Source organism: Pleuronectes platessa, chromosome 2 (genome assembly GCF_947347685.1).
Source record: "Pleuronectes platessa chromosome 2, fPlePla1.1, whole genome shotgun sequence".
Taxonomy (NCBI): domain Eukaryota; kingdom Metazoa; phylum Chordata; class Actinopteri; order Pleuronectiformes; family Pleuronectidae; genus Pleuronectes; species Pleuronectes platessa.
The window spans coordinates 14885439-14905147 of record NC_070627.1 but is presented as its reverse complement, the minus strand read 5'-3'; the positions used below and the strand labels follow the sequence as shown (position 1 = coordinate 14905147).

The window sequence follows — 19709 nt, the reverse complement described above, 5'->3', positions numbered from 1 at the left end:
AGGAGCATGAGGTGATACACAGTGAAACGAGAGGAGAAAATACCACCCACACTCTCAATGAAGCGCCTCGCAATGACGGATGGACTATGTGATGCATGAGAACATGAGAAAACAATTTGGAGGACGCTTGTGTTGTCCTCAGTGAACTCTGTCTACAAGCCTCAGTCAACGCTTCATCAATAGAACGTCTCCAGAATATATTTTTCCTCTAATGATCTGTCTGCACAACAACAACATGACAAATGGTAATTGTTCTATAATTTGTTCAAAACAAAAGGAAATAAGTTGTCGAGGTGGATTCATCATGTTGATTATTTCACGTGTGGTGGCTGCTAACGCTCTTAATTTCATTTTCCGGTGTCCTCATCACGAGCCTCATCAACCACCACTAACTGATCACTTATGCAGATGATGTCAAATAGAATTTTTTGGGACAATGTTTTTGAGACAGTGGGATCATTGTGCTTCAACTCAAAGGCTGTGACTGAATTTCTCTCTGTTTGATCCGCAGGCTGTAATCTACAAAACTCTGAAGAAGAGAAGAACGGAGAGGATGGCATTGATCCTGTAAATGGCCTCTGTCAGAATAAAAACACTGGTGCTTTGAGATCCGGTGCTACTGCGCCTCCCTCTTCTTCTCCTGCAGCCACCATCCAAAGCTGACCGGACACCGACCAGAAACAACAGGCAGGACATCGACCTCATTGTGCCCAGGGATATGTCATTGGGGAGATCCCCGCTGTCGGGGGTGCGCCCTGTGCCCCGTCCACTCCAGCTGTCCCGCCTCAGCCTGCTGTGCTTATGCGTGTCACTCTTTGCCCAGGCTCCCCAAGGTTTGCCTGTGGTGGGTTACAACGCTGACTTTAAGAGGGAGATCACACTGGATGGAGACTTGATGATTGGCGGCCTGTTCCCCGTGCACCAGAAGGGTGAGGGGGCAGAGGACTGTGGGAAGATAAACGCTCAGAGAGGGATCCAGAGACTGGAGGCCATGCTGCTGGCACTGGATGAAATCAACAAGGATGACCGCATCCTGCCGGGCATCAGACTGGGAGCTCACATACTGGACACTTGCTCAAAGGACACCTACGCTCTGGAGCAGTCGCTGGAGTTCGTCCGGGCCTCCCTCACCAAAGTGGACGACAGTGAGTACACGTGCCCCGACGGCTCCTACGCCATCCACGACGACGTCCCTCTGGCTATCTCTGGGGTGATAGGAGGCTCCTACAGCGATGTCTCCATTCAGGTGAGAGCTTATGAAAAGACGTCCACCGCGTGAGTGGGCTCGCCACATTACTTATAACACAATAATTAATTTCCTGTTTCCTGTTGGAGATCATTTCGGTTTCGTGCCATGAAATGAGTCGGCCAGACGCTACATTAATATCTTCAGACAAGTGCAATTATAAAAGGTGTATCCAACTATCAGCTGCTCCTGCTGGCTTCGAGAGCGAGTACGAGAATGAGAGCAAATGTGATGGATGGTCAAATGGCCGTCCATTTAGACTTAAGTACCATGCACAATTACCCTTTGCAAGATGTTAACACAGGGACTTAATGAGTATTGGTTCCGCACGGAGGATCTGTTTACCTGTGTGTCCATATGCTCGGCTGATCTAATTTAGAAGACCTCTTTCTCTGTCCCGGTAATTCACACTTCAGCAGCCGTCCTGTCAGAGGCAGACATGCTACAGATGTTGTGCTCGGGACGGGGCTGACAGGATGACTAGTGACGGCATGATTACTCTCAGCAGCAGTGCTCCCTTCGGCTCAGTAAATCTGATGTGATGAAAGCTCTGCTAATTGGTTCTTCAAATCTTCCACTGTGATATGGCTGCCACATCTGTGTTACTTCACATGGTTGTGAGAGGAGACAGTGTGCCATGTGGACAAGGATTTGTAAATATCCACAATTGCACATGCCTAAAAGCATTCATTCAAACTGCCCCCAGTCCGCCAGAGGACTGTCTGCTGCCTCGGATGGAGAGCATGGTTCACCTCACTGGAGACGCAGACTCGTGCTCCAGTTATCTGCTCATCTGAAGAAAGGGGCGGACCTCTGCCCATCCAGAAATCAATGATTGGCTTCAGACAATTGATAAAGCGTAGATGCTGCTTCAAACAGCCCGCTGCATGGAGCGTGCATCCTTCTGCTCTTTGTGGTCAGGACTTGTAGTGGTCAGCAGTATGTCACCACTGATATGCAAACAATAAACTAACTAGAGCTGAAGTCCAGCAAAGAAAATCTCGGTTGACTGAGCCATACCAACTCTTCAAGCAAGTGATTGGTCGACCTGGGTGCATTCTACCTGTTAGCCTCATTAACCTGAAGAACGAATTGCAAATACAATCCCAGAATAATATAAAATTAATTAAAATGTTGACAATGAATTATTATAGAATGAATTTGAAAGAAAAAAAAAGATAATTTAAGGGGGATACAAACATAAACTAGTTATATTAACAGACAGATGAAGTTTATAAAAATCCACAACATAGATCCTGTAAAATGATGTCAATAAACCATACTTAATCAAAAGCCAGGCAGCAATAGCAGAGAACAGAAAAATCATTAGGTTGGGTGAGTCCAACATTGTTTTCACATGTCCCTCTTTCTACATAAAATAATGGATCAATCCAGGAAGTAGCCAACCCATCAACCAGTCGAAACCAGCATCAGCATTCATACAGATGTTTTCTCAAGTGTTCATGTGAAATCCTTAATCCAAAGATACGTCTACTTTTATGAAGTAGATGCTGCTAGGTTTAATTTTATACCATGTGTAATAAAGTGTATAGGTTTAATATTCCCCGATCGTACTCGTACTCTCCGAACATCTCTATTTATTTTATAGCTGCGATCCCCCTGCTGACAAAACACAAAGCCGAACATACAGCGCAGGGCAGTGATACATTATCCAGGCAGAGAGACCCTGGGAAATGATGCATGAGGAGGATTCAGATGCACCAGTAAAAAGGGATTCCTGGTGAAAAGGACAGTTTGGAAATAAAGCATTTGATGAACGAGCTGTAATTTTAGAGGAACCCTGCATCTTGGGCTCCTTGGGGAGTGCCCTTGTCTTGTGGTAATTTATGGATGTACTATTACGAGCCTGAGGTCTGAGGTCTGGCCCAGCTCCTCGCTGAATCTTCCCCATCGGTAGGAGTGCACCATAGGACACAGTTCCCTCTCTCACCATGAATAACAGTTTGTATTGTAATGCAGTTCACTTGTGAGGTGTGTGCCAGATGACTACACACACACACACACACACACACACAGAGATACCTTTTTTAAAACGAGGGGCGCATCTTTTACACAGGCTGCCTTCCGTCCTGTTCTTTTAGGGGACGATGTCAGAGACATGCATTGTGGACAGGTGGCATTTAGGTGCTGCCGCTGGACGTTGCTCTGTTGATTAAACTTGTCCACATAGCGTCTCTGTCCTTTGGAGCTTTAATCTATCGCCCCTCGGACCTTTGAGTGAACCAGCTTGGCAGACAGTTAAGTCACTTGTGTGTATTTCACCCCAAAGGCACACCACCAACTGGACAACCGACTATATTAGTTTAAAGGGCCCCTGATCACCATGGCGACACGGTGGAACATGGCGAACAGACAGGTGGTGAGAACGCTGAGTCCTGTGTAAACCTGTCAACATGAGGAAAGCCTGTTGCCGTGCTGCCGGTGTTGCTGTGTGACAATCGTTGATATGGGGGGGGGGATCTGGCCCGAGTCGAGTGTGGAGGCGAAGTTTCATGACGCTGTCGCGGGCTGCGTCCTGTTTTCTCCATCTGTGGTTGCAGCAGGGCTGTCTGGTGGTTTGGCAGCGGCCGAGGATGAAGAGGGATCAAATGAGAGATCATGTTTCTCAGAGACCCAGAGACAGTGATGGGCAGATATGATCGCTGAGAGGGAGAGAGAGAGAGAGAGAGAGAGAGAGAGAGAGATGGGAGTGAGAGATGGGAGTGAGTCACATGGCATCGTGTGGCATCGAAACCACTTGATAATCTACGCCTGCATCTTAAACAGTCGGTGGGAAGTCTGTGATGCCATCTGGACAGTTTCGACGAATCTAGTTGTCGGAATATTTATGTGATGCAAATGTTTGGCCATGAACTTTTCCCCCTGTGCTCTGTCCGTGCAGGGGAATGAGTAATGACCGTCACCTACAGAATGTTCAGGAACACTTTCCCTTCCTGAAATCAGAAATGATTCAATTATAAAAGATCTTTTCAACCTGGATCCACTGCATGAATTTAACTCTGCGTTTAGCTGCAACATTAGTCGTGTGACTCTTTAGAGCCCTTTAGGCTTGGGCTAATCAGGGATGTATTATATTCTACGATTACAGTCCAGGAACTTCTCGCCCCAGGCTGCTTTCTGACTAATACATGGACGGGACTTTTGTTACCGCGACAGCAGACTGTGCTGCTTAATATGAGTCAGTGGTAAGAGAGCATCATCCCCCAGGCTAAACATCAGCATCACTGTGGTGCATTAGAGGAACGACACCTCTGGAATGTCAAATACTCGAAGGTTCGCTAAAGAATTACTCTCATGCACGAGACACAGATAGAAGACATTTGTGCAAACAACGGGAAATAAGCCACATGATATTTCAGGGGAAGCGTAAAGAAATAAAAAATCTCAAGAATCTGACTTCGTCCGGGATGTTTGGATGTGATGGGAGCTCTCACTGCGAAACGGCACCTTTGTGATTTAATTGGAATATTTGAGCACACTGACTGAGATGTGGTAATTTCTTTACAGATTAATGAGATAGGAGGAAGAAGACACTCACTGGGATGCAGGGTGGAATTTAAACATCCTGATATTTGCAGACCCAACTGTGTGAGAGGAATAATGAGGGAAATTTATGAGCCTCTGGCGAGCTCGAGCTTCTCGTTTTTTTGTTCATCCACAAATACCCCTATTTATAGAATTGTCTTCATCTGCAGGTAGACGGTGCCAACCTCTGGAGCATGCATGAGTCATACAAGGGACTTAACATGGATACACACACACACACACACACATATGACAGAATTCATGCCAGAACGAACAATAATGATGAAACGTATCAGTAAAACCATGCAATGAAAATGCATAATTCATGGGTAAAAGTAAAGAACGTGCTCCTGAAATCGTAAATAATTCACATGTGATTGGATTATTCAGTGGCTTTGGCAGAACTCTGTATTTGTGCAGCTGCAATACTGATCATGTCCACTGGGTGAAGTCAATGTTTCCTGACATCAGACATGAGCGGCAGGATGGCGGAAGTCTGCTGAACCCCAATTTGGTTGGTCGTGGGAACTGGATTTGGAGACTTGGCTGTCAGGCTGGGATGGACTGAGCAGGTCTGTGATGTCTGTATGACAGAGCACAAACCGTACAGACATGTTAATGCACTGAATTCACTGAGGAGGGAAATGGAACGAATTGGAAGCACGTCCACGTCAAAGCTGATTTGACATTGAAGACCGATGGGGAGCTCAGCCATCACTTGTTTTTTTTTGTTGCATGACTCTGTGGGATTTGACCAAACTACTGCAGCATAAAAGAGGTTCATATTATCCAGCAAGGGGGGGACCTGATCAGAAAGCGTCCTTGCTTTAGGTTTAACATTTCTCATCTCCACCCCGTTAAAGCTGTTGCCGGGCAACTAAATCCTTAGAAGTAAGCTAATAACGATCCAGTGCGTAGTCCTATCTGTGCTATCATGCAGGTTCACTCCTCATGAGTGTGTTTGCATGTGTGTTGCAGGGCACTGCAGTGGGCTGTCTATGTGTGAGAGGAGCTAAGGACTGCTGCTGTGGGAATACAGTGTTGTTGCTGTATAGGCACACTGAGACAGTCCTCTGGGAGGAGCAGATGGGCTTTTCATGTCGAAAAAAATTCATGACATCTCTACAAAGTAGGCCTGATATTTCCTGGACCAGGGCGCTCTCACTGTTTCTTCTCTCACAGCTCTGTCACTTGACTACTGCCCCCACTGTGCCACTTTTCCCATTCCTCACTTCTTTCCTCATGTCTTTCTTCTCACCGCGTCTCCTCCATCCAACGATACGTTGGGCGAATCAAAATACATCCATGAAATCCGCCGCAACCTCGGAGCATCAGAGGATTCTTTTTTAAGACAGAAACGTCATCAACTGGTAAAATCGAGACTTAAAGCATTTGTTGTTAAAGCAGCATTTTTCCTACAGACTAAAGCAAAAGGTTGGTCATCGTTTTGTGGACTAAATAATTAATAATAATTATGTGAGACATTCTAGCCTGTGGTGTCTTCTGGTGCCTCAGGGGTATCTGTGTTAAAACAGTGTATTTCGGCTGAACAATACTAATCTTCTGTGTAAAGCCTCACTGGGCCACTCATTAATTATCTTAATTAAATAAGATGCAGGATGATCACTGTGACTGAAAGTGTGACACTGTAATCCATGGAGTGCGGCTAAAACCCCAGGTAATCAGGACATAATGTGACATATTTATTACATATTCAAAGTTTGGTCTTTCAAAACATCATCAGATTCTATTTTATTGTTTTCATGTCTCCGTGTAAACTCTTACTGTTTGGTACAGTTACAGATTACTTTACAATCACACATACACTGTAAGTAATAAGATCTAAAACGGAAACGAAAAAAAAAGAAAACACCATTTTACTTAAGTAAACATTAAAATCAAAATTCTTTCAAATACTTTGACTATTAAAATGATTTCTCAGAAGTACAGCAGTGTGGCGTTACAGTCATTGAATTTTATCTCACTAAATTGATTAACTGTTTGTTACAGGTGGATTTTGAACAGTATATTAAATAATCATAGCATCTTTTGTGTTGACAAATATCTTCTGACATTGACTGTCAGCAAGTTAAAAATCACATTTTCCATTCGTAATTAAATGACCAGAAAGAAGTTATTTTGTTTGTCTCACACAACCACATTGATTAACTACCCAACAGTTGAGACAATGATGCACCTGCAGGTTTGACATACTGCATTGTATGGATAGATATTGGATTTGTTGAAATGATGATGTCTTCCAGATAAAACACTTTCATGCGGCTCCCTTAAACACACGATAAAGAGTTAAATTGCTTTTCTTGTTGTGGCTCATTCTTCAGGCTCTGTTTGTCTTCTCTTCATGTCGTGTGCGATCTAATCTGGAATACGCCTGGGCTCTTTGAACCGGTCACGGCTGGGAATCAATCAATATTGGTGGAGCCAGTAGCAGAGAGCATCGTGGCTAAATGTGCATGACAGCACTCCAAATAATTAGTCTATCAAAGTGAAAAATACATTGTGGATGAACCGAAGTGATCAAGAAGAAGAACATGATTGGTCCTTGTCTTGCACTCAGGCTCCAGATGCTCCTCATGCTCCCTCTGGTAATCCACCAGTGCTTCCCTGCACTCCCAGTGTGTCACTCACAGGCTTGGGAAGAAAGAATTACCTGTTTTTTCATATAAGCCATATGAACATCTATATAATGATTTCCAAAGAGCCCTTTGTGTCAGGGACGTGTCTGGTTCTGTGCTCAACAGCCTCCCATACGCCACACGTAAGTGGATTACTAAACTGACACAGAGCTCTTCAGATGCCCTGCAGAGAAATTACTCATTCACTTCTGTTAGCCAACTTTCAGCAGAATGGAGCAATCATGTAGTTTGTTATGTTGACTTTTGTACCCAAGTAGAAAAATATGACATCAACACATCCTGTTACAGAGAGTTGTAAAGTTTAAGTATAAACTTCCACCACCATCACCCACCCACATTAAGACATTTTAGTCTTCAACCAAACCCCAAACTATGAAGCTTTGGCAGAAGGGTAGTGGCAGGGGAGCTTGTCCAAAGGTTTCTGTTAATGCAGTCTGATCAGATCATAGAATTTAAAGATGTCTTCACAAAATGGTTGTTGAAACTGCCTGCTTTTCAATGCCCTGTTGCAATGGAGCAGGAAAGATGGAATCTTCATCTTGGTTTTATTTGTAAGTGAGAATTTGTGTTGCCTTGTCCTTCCACCAAATAGCAAAAACAAACTTTCATCAGCCATGTCAATGCACCTCCATGTGTTCAGTGCCTTATTTGTCTAATAAGACCAGGGTCCCAATTTCACTATCCTTGAGATGATAACAAATATCTATCTCAGCCTTTTAATTTAAGTAGATATTAACTTCTAACTACCTAATTTGAAATATTGTGATAGAGGAATCAACATCTGTCTCATTGATCCTAGTCAAGTGTGTCAGAATGTTTGTTTATTGCACAGATTTTGATTTTCGTATCAGGGTTGAATGTTCTTGATGTAATATGTAAAGATATTTATGGCTGTAATCAGACATGTTTACTGGAGATACTTTCGCGTAGCACTCCGGCAATGTGCTATTATATAATAATATTCGTTATATAATGAACACTTATGAATTTATTACCACTGTCAGGGATTTCCCTCCTTTCACCCTTTCACAAAGTTAAAACAGCATTTATGATGCATTTAGTGTCAGTCAACATGGATAATATTCTCATGCATTCTCCTACATAGTTTCTGTAGTCATAATGTGATTATTTTTCATATGTGGAGGGAATTACTGGTTCAGCAACATATTCAGCTGAGGTCTTCTTTTGGACTGGAAAATTCGGCTGACTGTTTTGTTACATGATGTATTTGTAGGGGTTGAAAGAGAAGAACTGTCCACATATATTAAAGAAACCGTTCGTATTTTGTTATGAAAAGTATCCATGTAAGGGAATTATGCGATGAGAACTCAGCGATGTGAAAAAGATTCATCAGTTAGTGTTGTTTTTGTGTCACATGCCACTTCAGATCATCCTCCTTCCTACGAGAACAAGCCCAGTGCTGCCAGCTGCTCCACCACATGTTGAGGGGGGCTGTCAGTGCGGTTTAAGGAGAGGGACGAGTCCATGTAGAAATGTGATGGTTTAGCCTCTGTGCATGAGCAGGACTTTTACAGCTGACCTGACTCTCTCAGGAGAAACCAACCTCTGAACTGATATGCAATGCTCACCCATGTGTTCCAGCAATCCAGATTCCCATCCCAGTTGTTTCAGTCGCCATCCTGCTCATGAGTCAGAAATAGCTGTAAGGTTGAACCGTTAAATGAGTTCAACCCAGCCTCCATGTGACATCGTCCGGTTGAGTCCGGTCGCTCTTGATTGAAGGCTGCATCTCCTTTTTCTGCGTGGGAGACGTTCACAGTCTCATTAATTCCAATAAATCTAGTGGTGTGGAGACGTCTGACATCAGCTCATTTAATATGCATCCCTCTGATCCTGCAAAAATAAGAAGGATCCCATTATTAAAATCCACCGAGGCACATCGCACTAGATTTACTGTGATGTCTCAGTGTAGTGACTCGTCTATCAGTGAGGATACTCTAATCAATAACTATCATGTGTTTCCTCCTCTGGACTGATGTTTAGGGTTTGTATATGTCGACTGTAAATTTAGTGACCGATACGTCAGCTGTATTCAAACGGCTGCAGTAAAGAAACCTTTCAATTTCCCTATACAGCCCATTTACTCCATATGTAATATTTGGCTGATGTAGATACATTTTAGTTGTAATCCATTCAATACAAAGGTAAAGTCTTATTTTAAAGCTCAGTTTAAAGTGTAGCAATTACACCTACAACTTGTCTGTTAGTAATTCCATTTGTGTGATCCATCCATCCATCCATCCATCCATCAATCAATCCATCAATCCATCCATCCATCAATCCATCCATCCATCCATCCGTCCACCCCATCTGCATTTATTTGCAATGTGGGAGGAAGAAAGAAAGAAAGAAAGAAAACTTACGTGCATAGAACTTGTATACACAAACAAAAAAGAGCCTCTGCCAAACTGTTATTATTGAATTATTGAATTTTGTTTTTATATTGGTATTTCAAATCTATGCTGAATCCCAAAACTGCCAGGTCCATTGACAAGATTTCTGGTTGTTTAAATCATCGATCATCCAGATAATATTTTCTCGGGAAGGTTTGAGGCTGTTAGTCATTTTTAGACAGGCAGTCCTCTGCATCAGCAGCATCGGCATATTTCCAACCAATCCTTGGTGATAACAGCGGGACTTTGTTTTAGGTCATTTGACAAAAGATTGAGATGTAATTGTCTCATATTTCTCTACAGTTGTGGATAGAGTACATTGTTCTGAACTATTTCCAATCTGCAAAAGATTAGTCACAATATGACAATATAGGAAATTCAGGACTCGGAGTGGATGTATTTCAGTATGAATTTTTCTCTCTGACTTTCTAAGGAATGACTCATTGGCATTCAAGTTGCTGTGCCATCAGTGTGCCGGTTTGAGAGCTGGCATTAAAGTCAACCGGATTTATGTTGGCATTCTTTTGACTGATCCGAGCGGCTCCCCTTAGGCTTCCACAGAAGTGCCTGAAGCAAAAGCGAGTCAGTTGCTGCTTCTACACGCTGCACGCAGTGTCACCGACAAAACCTACCGAACAGAAAATGCAAAGTTTTGAGAATCTTGTGTTCTCATTCTTCCTTTCACTCCCCCGATCCCTGTCCTCCACCTCTCTGTCTCTATCCACTTCCCTCTTCTCTGCAAAGCTGAGCCAGAACTTTTTACTTGTTCAGTGAAGTCTCTCACCGTGGAGTCTGACACCTGTAGCAACTCAGTCGTCTGCTGCACATCTTTTTGGGTGGTTTCGGTGACAGATGAGAAAAGACGACGGAGTTGCACATTTGCAAAATGCAGGATCTCAGCGCTCAGTTCGCTGGAGAGTGATGTTGTTAAAGAGCCGGCAGGGATCAGTGAAGAAATGATAATGGGATGAGACTAATTGCATCTGCAGGGGAATAAACATGTAGTGAAGCTAATTTTCATTCATTTATTTAATGATGGGCAGTTAAAACAATTCCCACAGTAGCCAGGTGTATGTTTCTGTGTGAACCGTAAGGAGCTCATTACCAGGATTTCTACTAATACATCATCTTCGTGTAAATACAGTGTTACCCTTGATGAAGGTTTACTGTTATTTTATTCTGACTGATTCCAATAACAAACACAAATATTCTGATGTCGTTCCCGTTCCAGGTGGCCAACCTGCTGCGACTCTTCCAAATCCCTCAGATCAGCTACGCCTCCACCAGCGCCAAGCTCAGCGACAAGTCCCGCTACGACTTCTTCGCCCGCACCGTGCCCCCGGACTTCTACCAGGCCAAGGCCATGGCGGAGATCCTGCGTTACTTCAACTGGACCTACGTATCTACAGTGGCATCAGAAGGGGACTACGGTGAGACTGGCATCGACGCCTTCCAGCAGGAGGCTCGGGCCCACCAGATCTGCATCGCCACTTCGGCCAAGGTCAGCCGCTCCATGAGCCGCTGGAGTTACGAGAACGTAATCCGCTCCCTGCAGCAGAAATCCAACGCCAAGGTGGTGATCCTGTTCACGCGCAGCGAAGACGCCCGCGAGCTGCTGGTGGCGGCCAACCGCATGAACGTGTCCTTCACCTGGGTGGCGAGTGACGGCTGGGGCGCACAGGAGAGCGTGGTGAGGGGGAGTGAGGCGGTGGCCGATGGGGCCTTCACCATTGAGCTGGCCTCGTATCCAATCCCCCAGTTCAACCACTACTTCACTGGCCTGCACCCGTACAACAACACCCGGAATCCCTGGTTCAGAGAGTTCTGGGAAAACCAGTTCCAGTGCAGCCTCCATGATCTGGGCTGTGGGAAGCACTCACTCCGCGAGGTTCCGTTTCAGCCAGAATCCAAGATCATGTTTGTGGTGAATGCCATCTACGCAATGGCCACTGCCTTGCATAACATGAGGCAGGCGTTATGCCCCAACTCCACCAAGGTGTGTGAGGCTCTCAAACCTGGCAATGGCAGAAAGTTTTACAGGGACTACATTCTCAAGGTCAAGTTTGAAGGTGAGTAAAATCCTGATAATGTTAGTGCACGGTTGCTGAAAAGTTTTTCGAATTTTTTTTTCAGGATGTCTAGTTGCTCTTTTTGTCATTATTCCCTCCTCCATATAAATATCCCTTCTTCACTCTGGGATTGCTGTATGCTGCCAAAACATGTACATCACTTTATCCTCGTTCCAATTTTTTCAAGAGTTGAATTAGTGTGGTGACAAGTGTTTATACTCTGCGGCTCGAGATAAACTCTGTAATGATTCAATTTGCAGATATGAATCCGTCTCTGCCCCCTCACACTCTGAGGCTCATTCATGTTTATTAATAGAGAGACAGGGTGTTTCTGTTTGAACACTGCAGAGAGTACATTGAAACATCCACTCTGCTCTGTGAGAGTCTCCACAAAGAAGGTTTCCTGCTGCAGCTCGTTTTGTGCAACAACATTTGCATCGATATCAACAAAAAATGGCTTTCCATAACCTGGAGATAATATTAATACAGCTGAAATGATGAGGCAAATACATTTTTTTGTCAACTGACAAGAAAATTAAACTAACTATTTTGATTATAGATACATTTAATGTCTACCTTTATAGACTGTGTATTACAATACAAGCAAATCTGATGTCACCCTGAACTGTGGGAAATACTAATATGGACATTTCTACTGTTTTGAAATTAAATAACCATGAGATTCATGAGTAATGAAAGTAATTATTAGCCGCATTTAGATGACTTTTAACATTTTTAATTGGTGCTTTATTTTAACCTTGTCTTTTGTGTGGGAATTTAACTTTATATTAAATACCGTCTGTCTGTTATTCCCATCAGTGTTCAACCCATTGAACTTTTCATCAAAGTAAAGTGACTGCTTCCATTGTGCTGTATTGACAATTTTCTGCAGTGACTTGTCACAGTCACTGTTTAGTGTCGACTGAGAGACAAATGAAATGTCAGCAGAGAGACGTAAATAAATAAAGAGATAAATTCAATATGAGACTGTCCAACCAGACAAAAACATGCTCTGTGGGATATGTGTTCATGGTGTAAAGTCCACAGTCTTTGTGCTTTCACTTTAGGTTTTTACACCATTGTTGTGCTCGACATTTCAACACTATATTTTCTAACACTCTCTTCTCCTCTTCCCCTTCAGCACCGTTTCGACCCCCTGACACAGAGAACCTGGTCCTCTTCGATGCCTTCGGGGACAGCCTCGGCCGTTACAACATTTTCCACTATCACAAAGAGGGTGGTCGCTACGTCTATGAGAAGGTCGGATACTGGGCCCAGAGCCTGACCCTGAACACCAGTCTGATTCCGTGGGCCGACCAGGTTGCCCCCACCTCCCAGTGTAGTGACCCCTGCAGGAAGAACGAGGTGAAGAGCATGCAGCCTGGAGATGTGTGCTGCTGGATCTGCATCCCCTGTCAGCCATACCAGTACTTGCAGGATGAGTTCACTTGTGCCGACTGTAGCTTTGGACAGTGGCCGCTGGCCAACCTGACAGGCTGCTATAATCTGCCCGAGGAGTACATCCACTGGGAAGATGCCTGGGCCATTGGACCCGTCACCATTTCCTGTCTAGGAATGATGTGCACGCTCTTCGTCATCGGCCTCTTCCTCAAACACAATGAGACGCCCGTGGTGAAGGCCAGTGGACGAGAGCTCTCCTACATTCTGCTGCTGGGAGTCCTGATGTGTTATACCATGACCTTCATCTACATTGCCAAACCCTCCACCGCAGTGTGCACGCTGCGCCGGCTGGGCTTGGGCACCTCCTTTGCCGTGTGCTACTCCGCCCTCTTGACCAAGACCAATCGCATCGCTCGGATCTTCAGCGGGGTGAAGGACGGAGCGCAGCGGCCTCGATTCATCAGCCCGGCCTCCCAGGTGGCCATCTGTGGTGCCCTGATCTCCTGCCAGCTGATCGTGGTGATGGTCTGGCTGTTGCTGGAGGCCCCGGGGGTGAGGAAGGAAGTGAGCCCAGAGAGGAGAGACGTGGTCACCCTCAAGTGTAACAGCAAGGACTCCAGTATGCTCATGTCCCTCACCTACAACTGCATCCTCATCATCCTCTGCACCGTCTACGCCTTCAAGACCCGCAAATGCCCCGAGAACTTCAACGAGGCCAAGTTCATCGGGTTCACCATGTACACCACCTGCATCATCTGGTTGGCCTTCCAGCCCATTTTCTACGTTACTGCCAGCGACTACAGGGTGAGTTGAGTGAGGTTATAAGTCATGGCCCTGTGCATGCAGTCCCTAAAGGACGGTTGTCCCTGTTTCGCCTGTAAATGAAATGTTTCCGTGTTCTTCTCTAAGTTAAAGATGGATTTTGTTTCCTGTAACCTGAGCAGAGTTCGTCGAATTTGGATTTTATATGCATGAAATCATGAACTAATGTCAGCTGGTATTGATTCAGCTGTCAGCCGTGTCTGTCTTCCCTTTGGCTCTTAGGAATATATGTTTTTGTTATTACGGAGTTGCTTCAATTCTTCACAATCAGTGAACCTGTACTTATCATGTGCCGTGCAAACTTTGACTTATTTCACCTGTAAAGAGTAGATTATACAAATTTGGATGGTGAAGCCAGTGTAAAGCCAGCTAAAGTGTAACTGGGTTTTCTAAGTCTTACCACAACAAAATCCCACTTCCTGTAGTGGTAGAACTACAGCAGAGGGTTAATCCAAATCTAGGTTTTCTACAAACCAAACACACATTTCAACAATTGAAAATGGATAAAAGACAGAGCAGTTTCCTCACATCGATTAATCCATCCGTCGTCTTCCCGCTCTGGGTCGCCGAGAGGTGGGAGCCAGCGAATCAAAGAACCAACACACAGAGACAAACCAATCACGCTCACTTTCACGCCTACGCACAATTTCAAGACTCAGACTAACCTCACCCCAATCCTCATGTCATTGGACTGAGCCAGAGAACCTGCAGAAAACCCACACGGGGACAACATGCAAACTCCAGACAGAAAGACCCAGGCAGAGCTGGGAATTGAACCATGGACCCTACTGTTGCAGTGACGTCACAGTATTAATCCCATAGTTCCGTCACTATTCCTCCAAAATAATATGTGAAGAAAAATACTTTCACTAATATTATTATTCCAACCTCAGAATCTCTACCATCTTAAACAATGCCTCCATTTAAAAGTGAAAATCCACCGTGGACAGTGATTCGCTCACCCCACTTCACCTCGAGTACATACGAGGAATAAATCTTTACTGGAGCGTCTCCGCTGTATCTGTTCAGACAGACACACAGACATGACGCTGCATTCTGATTGGATGTCGACGGTCATCTGTAGTCACGAGAACACACACTGCATTGATAGAAACTCAGCGTGGCCTGAGTCGTGGGGCTTTGTCCCCTCTGGGGTCCGGGCACTGTGCGGTGAGAGACGGAGGCAGAAGGGAGAGGCAGACAGAGGAATCCCCTGACACATCGGCTCCAGCAGAAACATGGAGGAGACAGGCGAAGACCACGAGCGCTGAAAGAGAACCGCACGTCCCTGTGTGTCCCAGAGTGTAGCTGTGTGGAATGGACTGTGAAAGACTGGGTGGCTGTGTCCCAGCTGTGCCCTCTGTCCTGGGACTGCAGCGAGGCTCAGAGGAACCCTCCCTCCAGGCCCGCTAGGGTGCGCGGGAAATTCACAGCCAGAATGGGCTCATCAGATAACCACAAAACTCCCCCTTTGACCGATGAATAATTACTGAAGCAAACACGTTGGCTCTAATTCTCAGGAACATGTCACTTGTCTTCTCACGGTTTTGTGCCACTTTTGTCGTCACAGTCTGATGTAATCTCCAGAGGTAGGGTTAAAAACACAACAGCCTAATCTGGTCAGTTCAAGTTCAAGTTGGGGAAATTAAAAACAAATGGAAGTTCCTTCCGCTGAGAAGAGGCATTGATTTTTATCCAATGTCCTGGTTTTGTATTTTCCTCCCAAAGTAGTTGAGCGGAGCTGAGATGATTTTCTTAGTACTTTTGTTTCTCCCAATACAATTTAAAGATATATAGGTGAAAATAATAAATTAGGTTAGTTAAGATAAGTGCTTACGTAATCAAAGTGTAAAAACACACGATACACAATGTGAGCGTTTGGGTTGGGTTGAATGAAATACCCAGATTTAACGTCTTATCGTCCGTCATGAAACGTTAAGGCAAATTAAACACTATCTACTGAGCCATGGGTAACACATTTGATTATGGTATGAAATATTGAGGATGTCCTCCACGTCCCGGGGGGAGAGCGTTTGCCACATATGCCAGTGCCGGTCATCTCATCTCAGCAGCAAACACAACTGATTAAACAGCGACTGCAGCCAAAAGTCACAGCGCGTCCATGAAGTCACTGAAGATTATTGTTTAGAAAATAATATCTGTCTTAAAATGAACCAGTGAAGCTTGTTTGATTTGAATTAAATCAGTTCAGATGGTTTTTATTTCTTATGCATTTGGACATTTTACAATCATCAGCTCTTATATTAGCATGAACAGCCTCAACCAATGAGTTGACGCACAATAGAAGAGAAAAGCAGAGCGTGAATATAGAGTCTGCAGCCCTTTGAGGAAACACAGGAATAAATCCAGCAACGCAGCACTGGTGGAGGAAACACAATAACAGCATGACTTTATATAGAGCAGCTGATGAAGCCGGTGGGGGCTGGGATGGCATTTGTTTTCATACATTTAGTTTTCACAATAATGCACATTAAAGCAACTCATGTGTATAAGTACAGTCGGTGAAAAACGACTTTGAAGTCACTCACTGGTCTCCATCCGTGAATTAAACTGGTGGGTTTTGTCAATTCAAGGTCCACACGTAGCTGCCTCATCCAATAAAGCTCCTCAATAAACGTGCAGCTCGCAGCCCCAATAAAAAAACAGGGAATCTCATCTCCGCCCTGAGGTTCTCTGGAGGAATAGAGATACCTGAGTACAACAGACATTATTTATAGCTGAGGCAGCAGTGCTTTATTTGTAAGACAAAATAATACATTGTGAGGCCAAACACAATGAACACAACGGTGAGCGTGTGAGATGAGCAGAAACCAGATGAGGCCGTGCTCCACATCCTGTTCTCCACACTTATGCTCAAGACCCCTGAAAAAATATATATTACTGCAAAGGCAGATTCTTTGTCCTCTGCTCTTCAGGTCTGTGGTTTTATTCAAAACAATTTCTGAATTAAATCGAAGACATTTGGCCTCTGATCACTTTGATATTGCTCAAATTATTATGAATGAAATGTCTCTTTGCCTCTGTGGGTTACCCTGACACTTAGTATATAAATATGTAACTCAGGAAATACAGCAAAGACAAATGGTAAATTTTGGGATTTTATATCTCAAAGAGGACGTGATAGGCATTAATGTGTGTGAACTGCATTTCAGAGGTGGCATAAGTCGAATCCTTTATACACTGCAAAGTACAATATACCTCAATAGACAGAAATTCACACATGGTACCTTAAACAATAACCTATAGATTATGTGATATATACACATATATACATTATTCAGAGATATTTTCTAAATTAGTCCCTATCTTAATATAATTTTTTATCATGTGATTATTGCAATAATTGTAAATTATGCAACGTGAGAGAATGAGACATGGAGAAAACATTTGTGTAAGGTGATTAAATCGTATTTAGTTAATAAAATTGGGAGGATAATGGTCCGCTGCTAATCTGCTATTACCTCGTTATCTCTGCTGGAGAACAGGTTCCGTGCCATGTGATATTTGGTCCCCACGTCATTTTTAATACCAGCATTAGCATTCGGGTTGATGACCTGCTGTGCCTTGTGAAAATGAAACGCACCTGCCACACAGCAGACGAGGGAGAGCTGTATCCTGTTATCCCGAAAAAAAGAAAAAAAAAGAAAGAAGGCTGTGAGAGGGCTGGAAATGATGGAGCAGACGGATGACACCTAGCAAGATGTGGGCCGGGTGAGGGGAAGAGGAATGGAGGGCTGAGCGCTTGATTGACAAGCAAATAAACAGATCGCTTAACACCTCCCTTCAGCAGACGCCGTTCTATATCATCCTCCTTCCCCCTCTGTTGCACCTGGTTGTGATTCTGACTCAGAGAGGACGTCTTTATTGTCCTCATTCCTTGTCTGACTCATGAGGCCCTGTGCTTCTAATTAGAGTGAATATTCTTGAACAGCAAAAAGATCCTCAGCAACATGTCAGTGCTTATAAGGCGATTCATCAGTAGACGCCTTTTTTATTTTTTTCTTCTGAGCCATATAGGCTCCATGGTTGCACATTAAAAAAAAAATTTTTAACACCAATAATGTCACTTAAAGTATCAACATCAATTAACACTGGCACTGAAGTGAAATTACAACTATTGCTCTTTCCTGGGATGTAAAAATTCAGCATTTCTCCCAATATAAAAACGTGAGGGTACTTTTTGTTACATATTAGGTATCCCAACTAAGTATCACTCAGTATTGCGTATCAGTCAAATATAATGATATACTAATATGCTAGCTAGACCTATAGACTCCAGAAATCGAAATATCCTGGATTGGAAACGCTGTCATCTGGAGTCTGATTCTATCAGAAGACGAAGCCGCGGTAGAGACGTCCCACCGATACAGGCCCTCAACCAATTGCAAGTCTCAAATTCAATCATCAAGCATCAAATAATCAAAACGAAATTAAAAAAAATCCCCAAAATGAACACGTGATCATATATTAGTATGATAAGAACTACCTGAAATGACAGAAACCATCTTTGAGAAAAAAAGATTTGACTTTGTAGTTTGGTCCATCTCCCATCCGCTAACATTGTGGAGTTACTACCTAGTGCAGCCAGCCACCAGGGGGCGATTGAGGCCTCACTTCTGGGCAGCTGTGATGTTTTCCATCTTCATAAACAGTCTATGATCCAGTCTATGTTCAGACCAACCTTTCTTGAAAGTGACTTCATCACCTCTCTCCTCCTCCTCCTCCTCCAGGTGCAGACCACCACCATGTGCATCTCTGTCAGTCTGAGCGGCTCGGTGGTGCTGGGCTGCCTCTTCGCTCCCAAGGTCCACATCATCCTGTTCCAGCCGCAGAAGAATGTCAGCACCCTCAGGGTGGCCACCACCCGCTTCAGCGTCACCACTGGCCCAGGCTCCAGTTTCTCTCAAGGTACCACACAAAACTCAAATCAGAAAAAAACATCAAGTCACATGAAATATGATATACATTATCATAGCTGATGTATCAGTAGATGAGGCCCCCCAGCGGTCAGCCACTAACACTGGCTGTTGTATTTCCTCTTCTTTTTCAGAATCATGATCATTGATTTCTCCACAAAAGGAAATAATGACCCTGTTATTTCTATAAATTAGGGAGGGAGACGTGTAATTTAAGGACAACGCGCAGCCACGATAGCTTCAGGATAATTAATTGAAAATGTGATGTTTCCCACATGCACACTTAACTGCAAAGCTTCCGATTTCCCCCCTTTATTTTACATAATTTATTCCTTGATTATCATACTGCTAATTCATCTGTGAGCACGTGGTCCTCTGGGCCAGCAGCTCAGTGCAGCAGCTCAGAGGGAAAGGTATTCTAGTGATATATATATTCAATTCTCTGTGTTGTTAGTCTAAAAGAACACAACCTTCTATGTGTGTTTTGCAGCATCAGCCTCCAATGTTGTCCCAACAGTGTGTAACGGACGTGAGGTGGTGGACTCCACGACGTCGTCCTTGTGAAGACAGACGGACGTCCTGTGCCAAGCATTGTAAACAGAGTTATTTAATCACTA

The 19709-nt window shown here is 44.1% G+C and overlaps 1 protein-coding gene across 1 annotated transcript; it reads left to right on the top strand.

Moving 5' to 3' along the window:
* The first annotated feature begins 618 nt into the window (after positions 1–618).
* grm2a (glutamate receptor, metabotropic 2a) lies at positions 619–19656 on the top strand. The gene is made up of 5 exons (XM_053442482.1): positions 619–1246; positions 11095–11932; positions 13074–14137; positions 18907–19084; positions 19583–19656. The coding sequence occupies exons 1-5, from the start codon at positions 719–721 to the stop codon at positions 19654–19656; spliced, it is 2682 nt and encodes an 893-aa protein (XP_053298457.1). The 5' UTR covers positions 619–718.
* The last annotated feature ends 53 nt before the right edge of the window (positions 19657–19709 follow it).

Coding starts and splice junctions, on each gene's coding strand:
- grm2a (XM_053442482.1), top strand. CDS start 719: ATGTCATTGGGGAGATCCCCGCTGTCGGGGGTGCGCCCTGTGCCCCGT. Junction 11,933..13,073: donor TCTCAAGGTCAAGTTTGAAG/GTGAGTAAAATC, acceptor CTTCCCCTTCAG/CACCGTTTCGACCCCCTGAC. Junction 14,138..18,906: donor TTACTGCCAGCGACTACAGG/GTGAGTTGAGTG, acceptor CTCCTCCTCCAG/GTGCAGACCACCACCATGTG.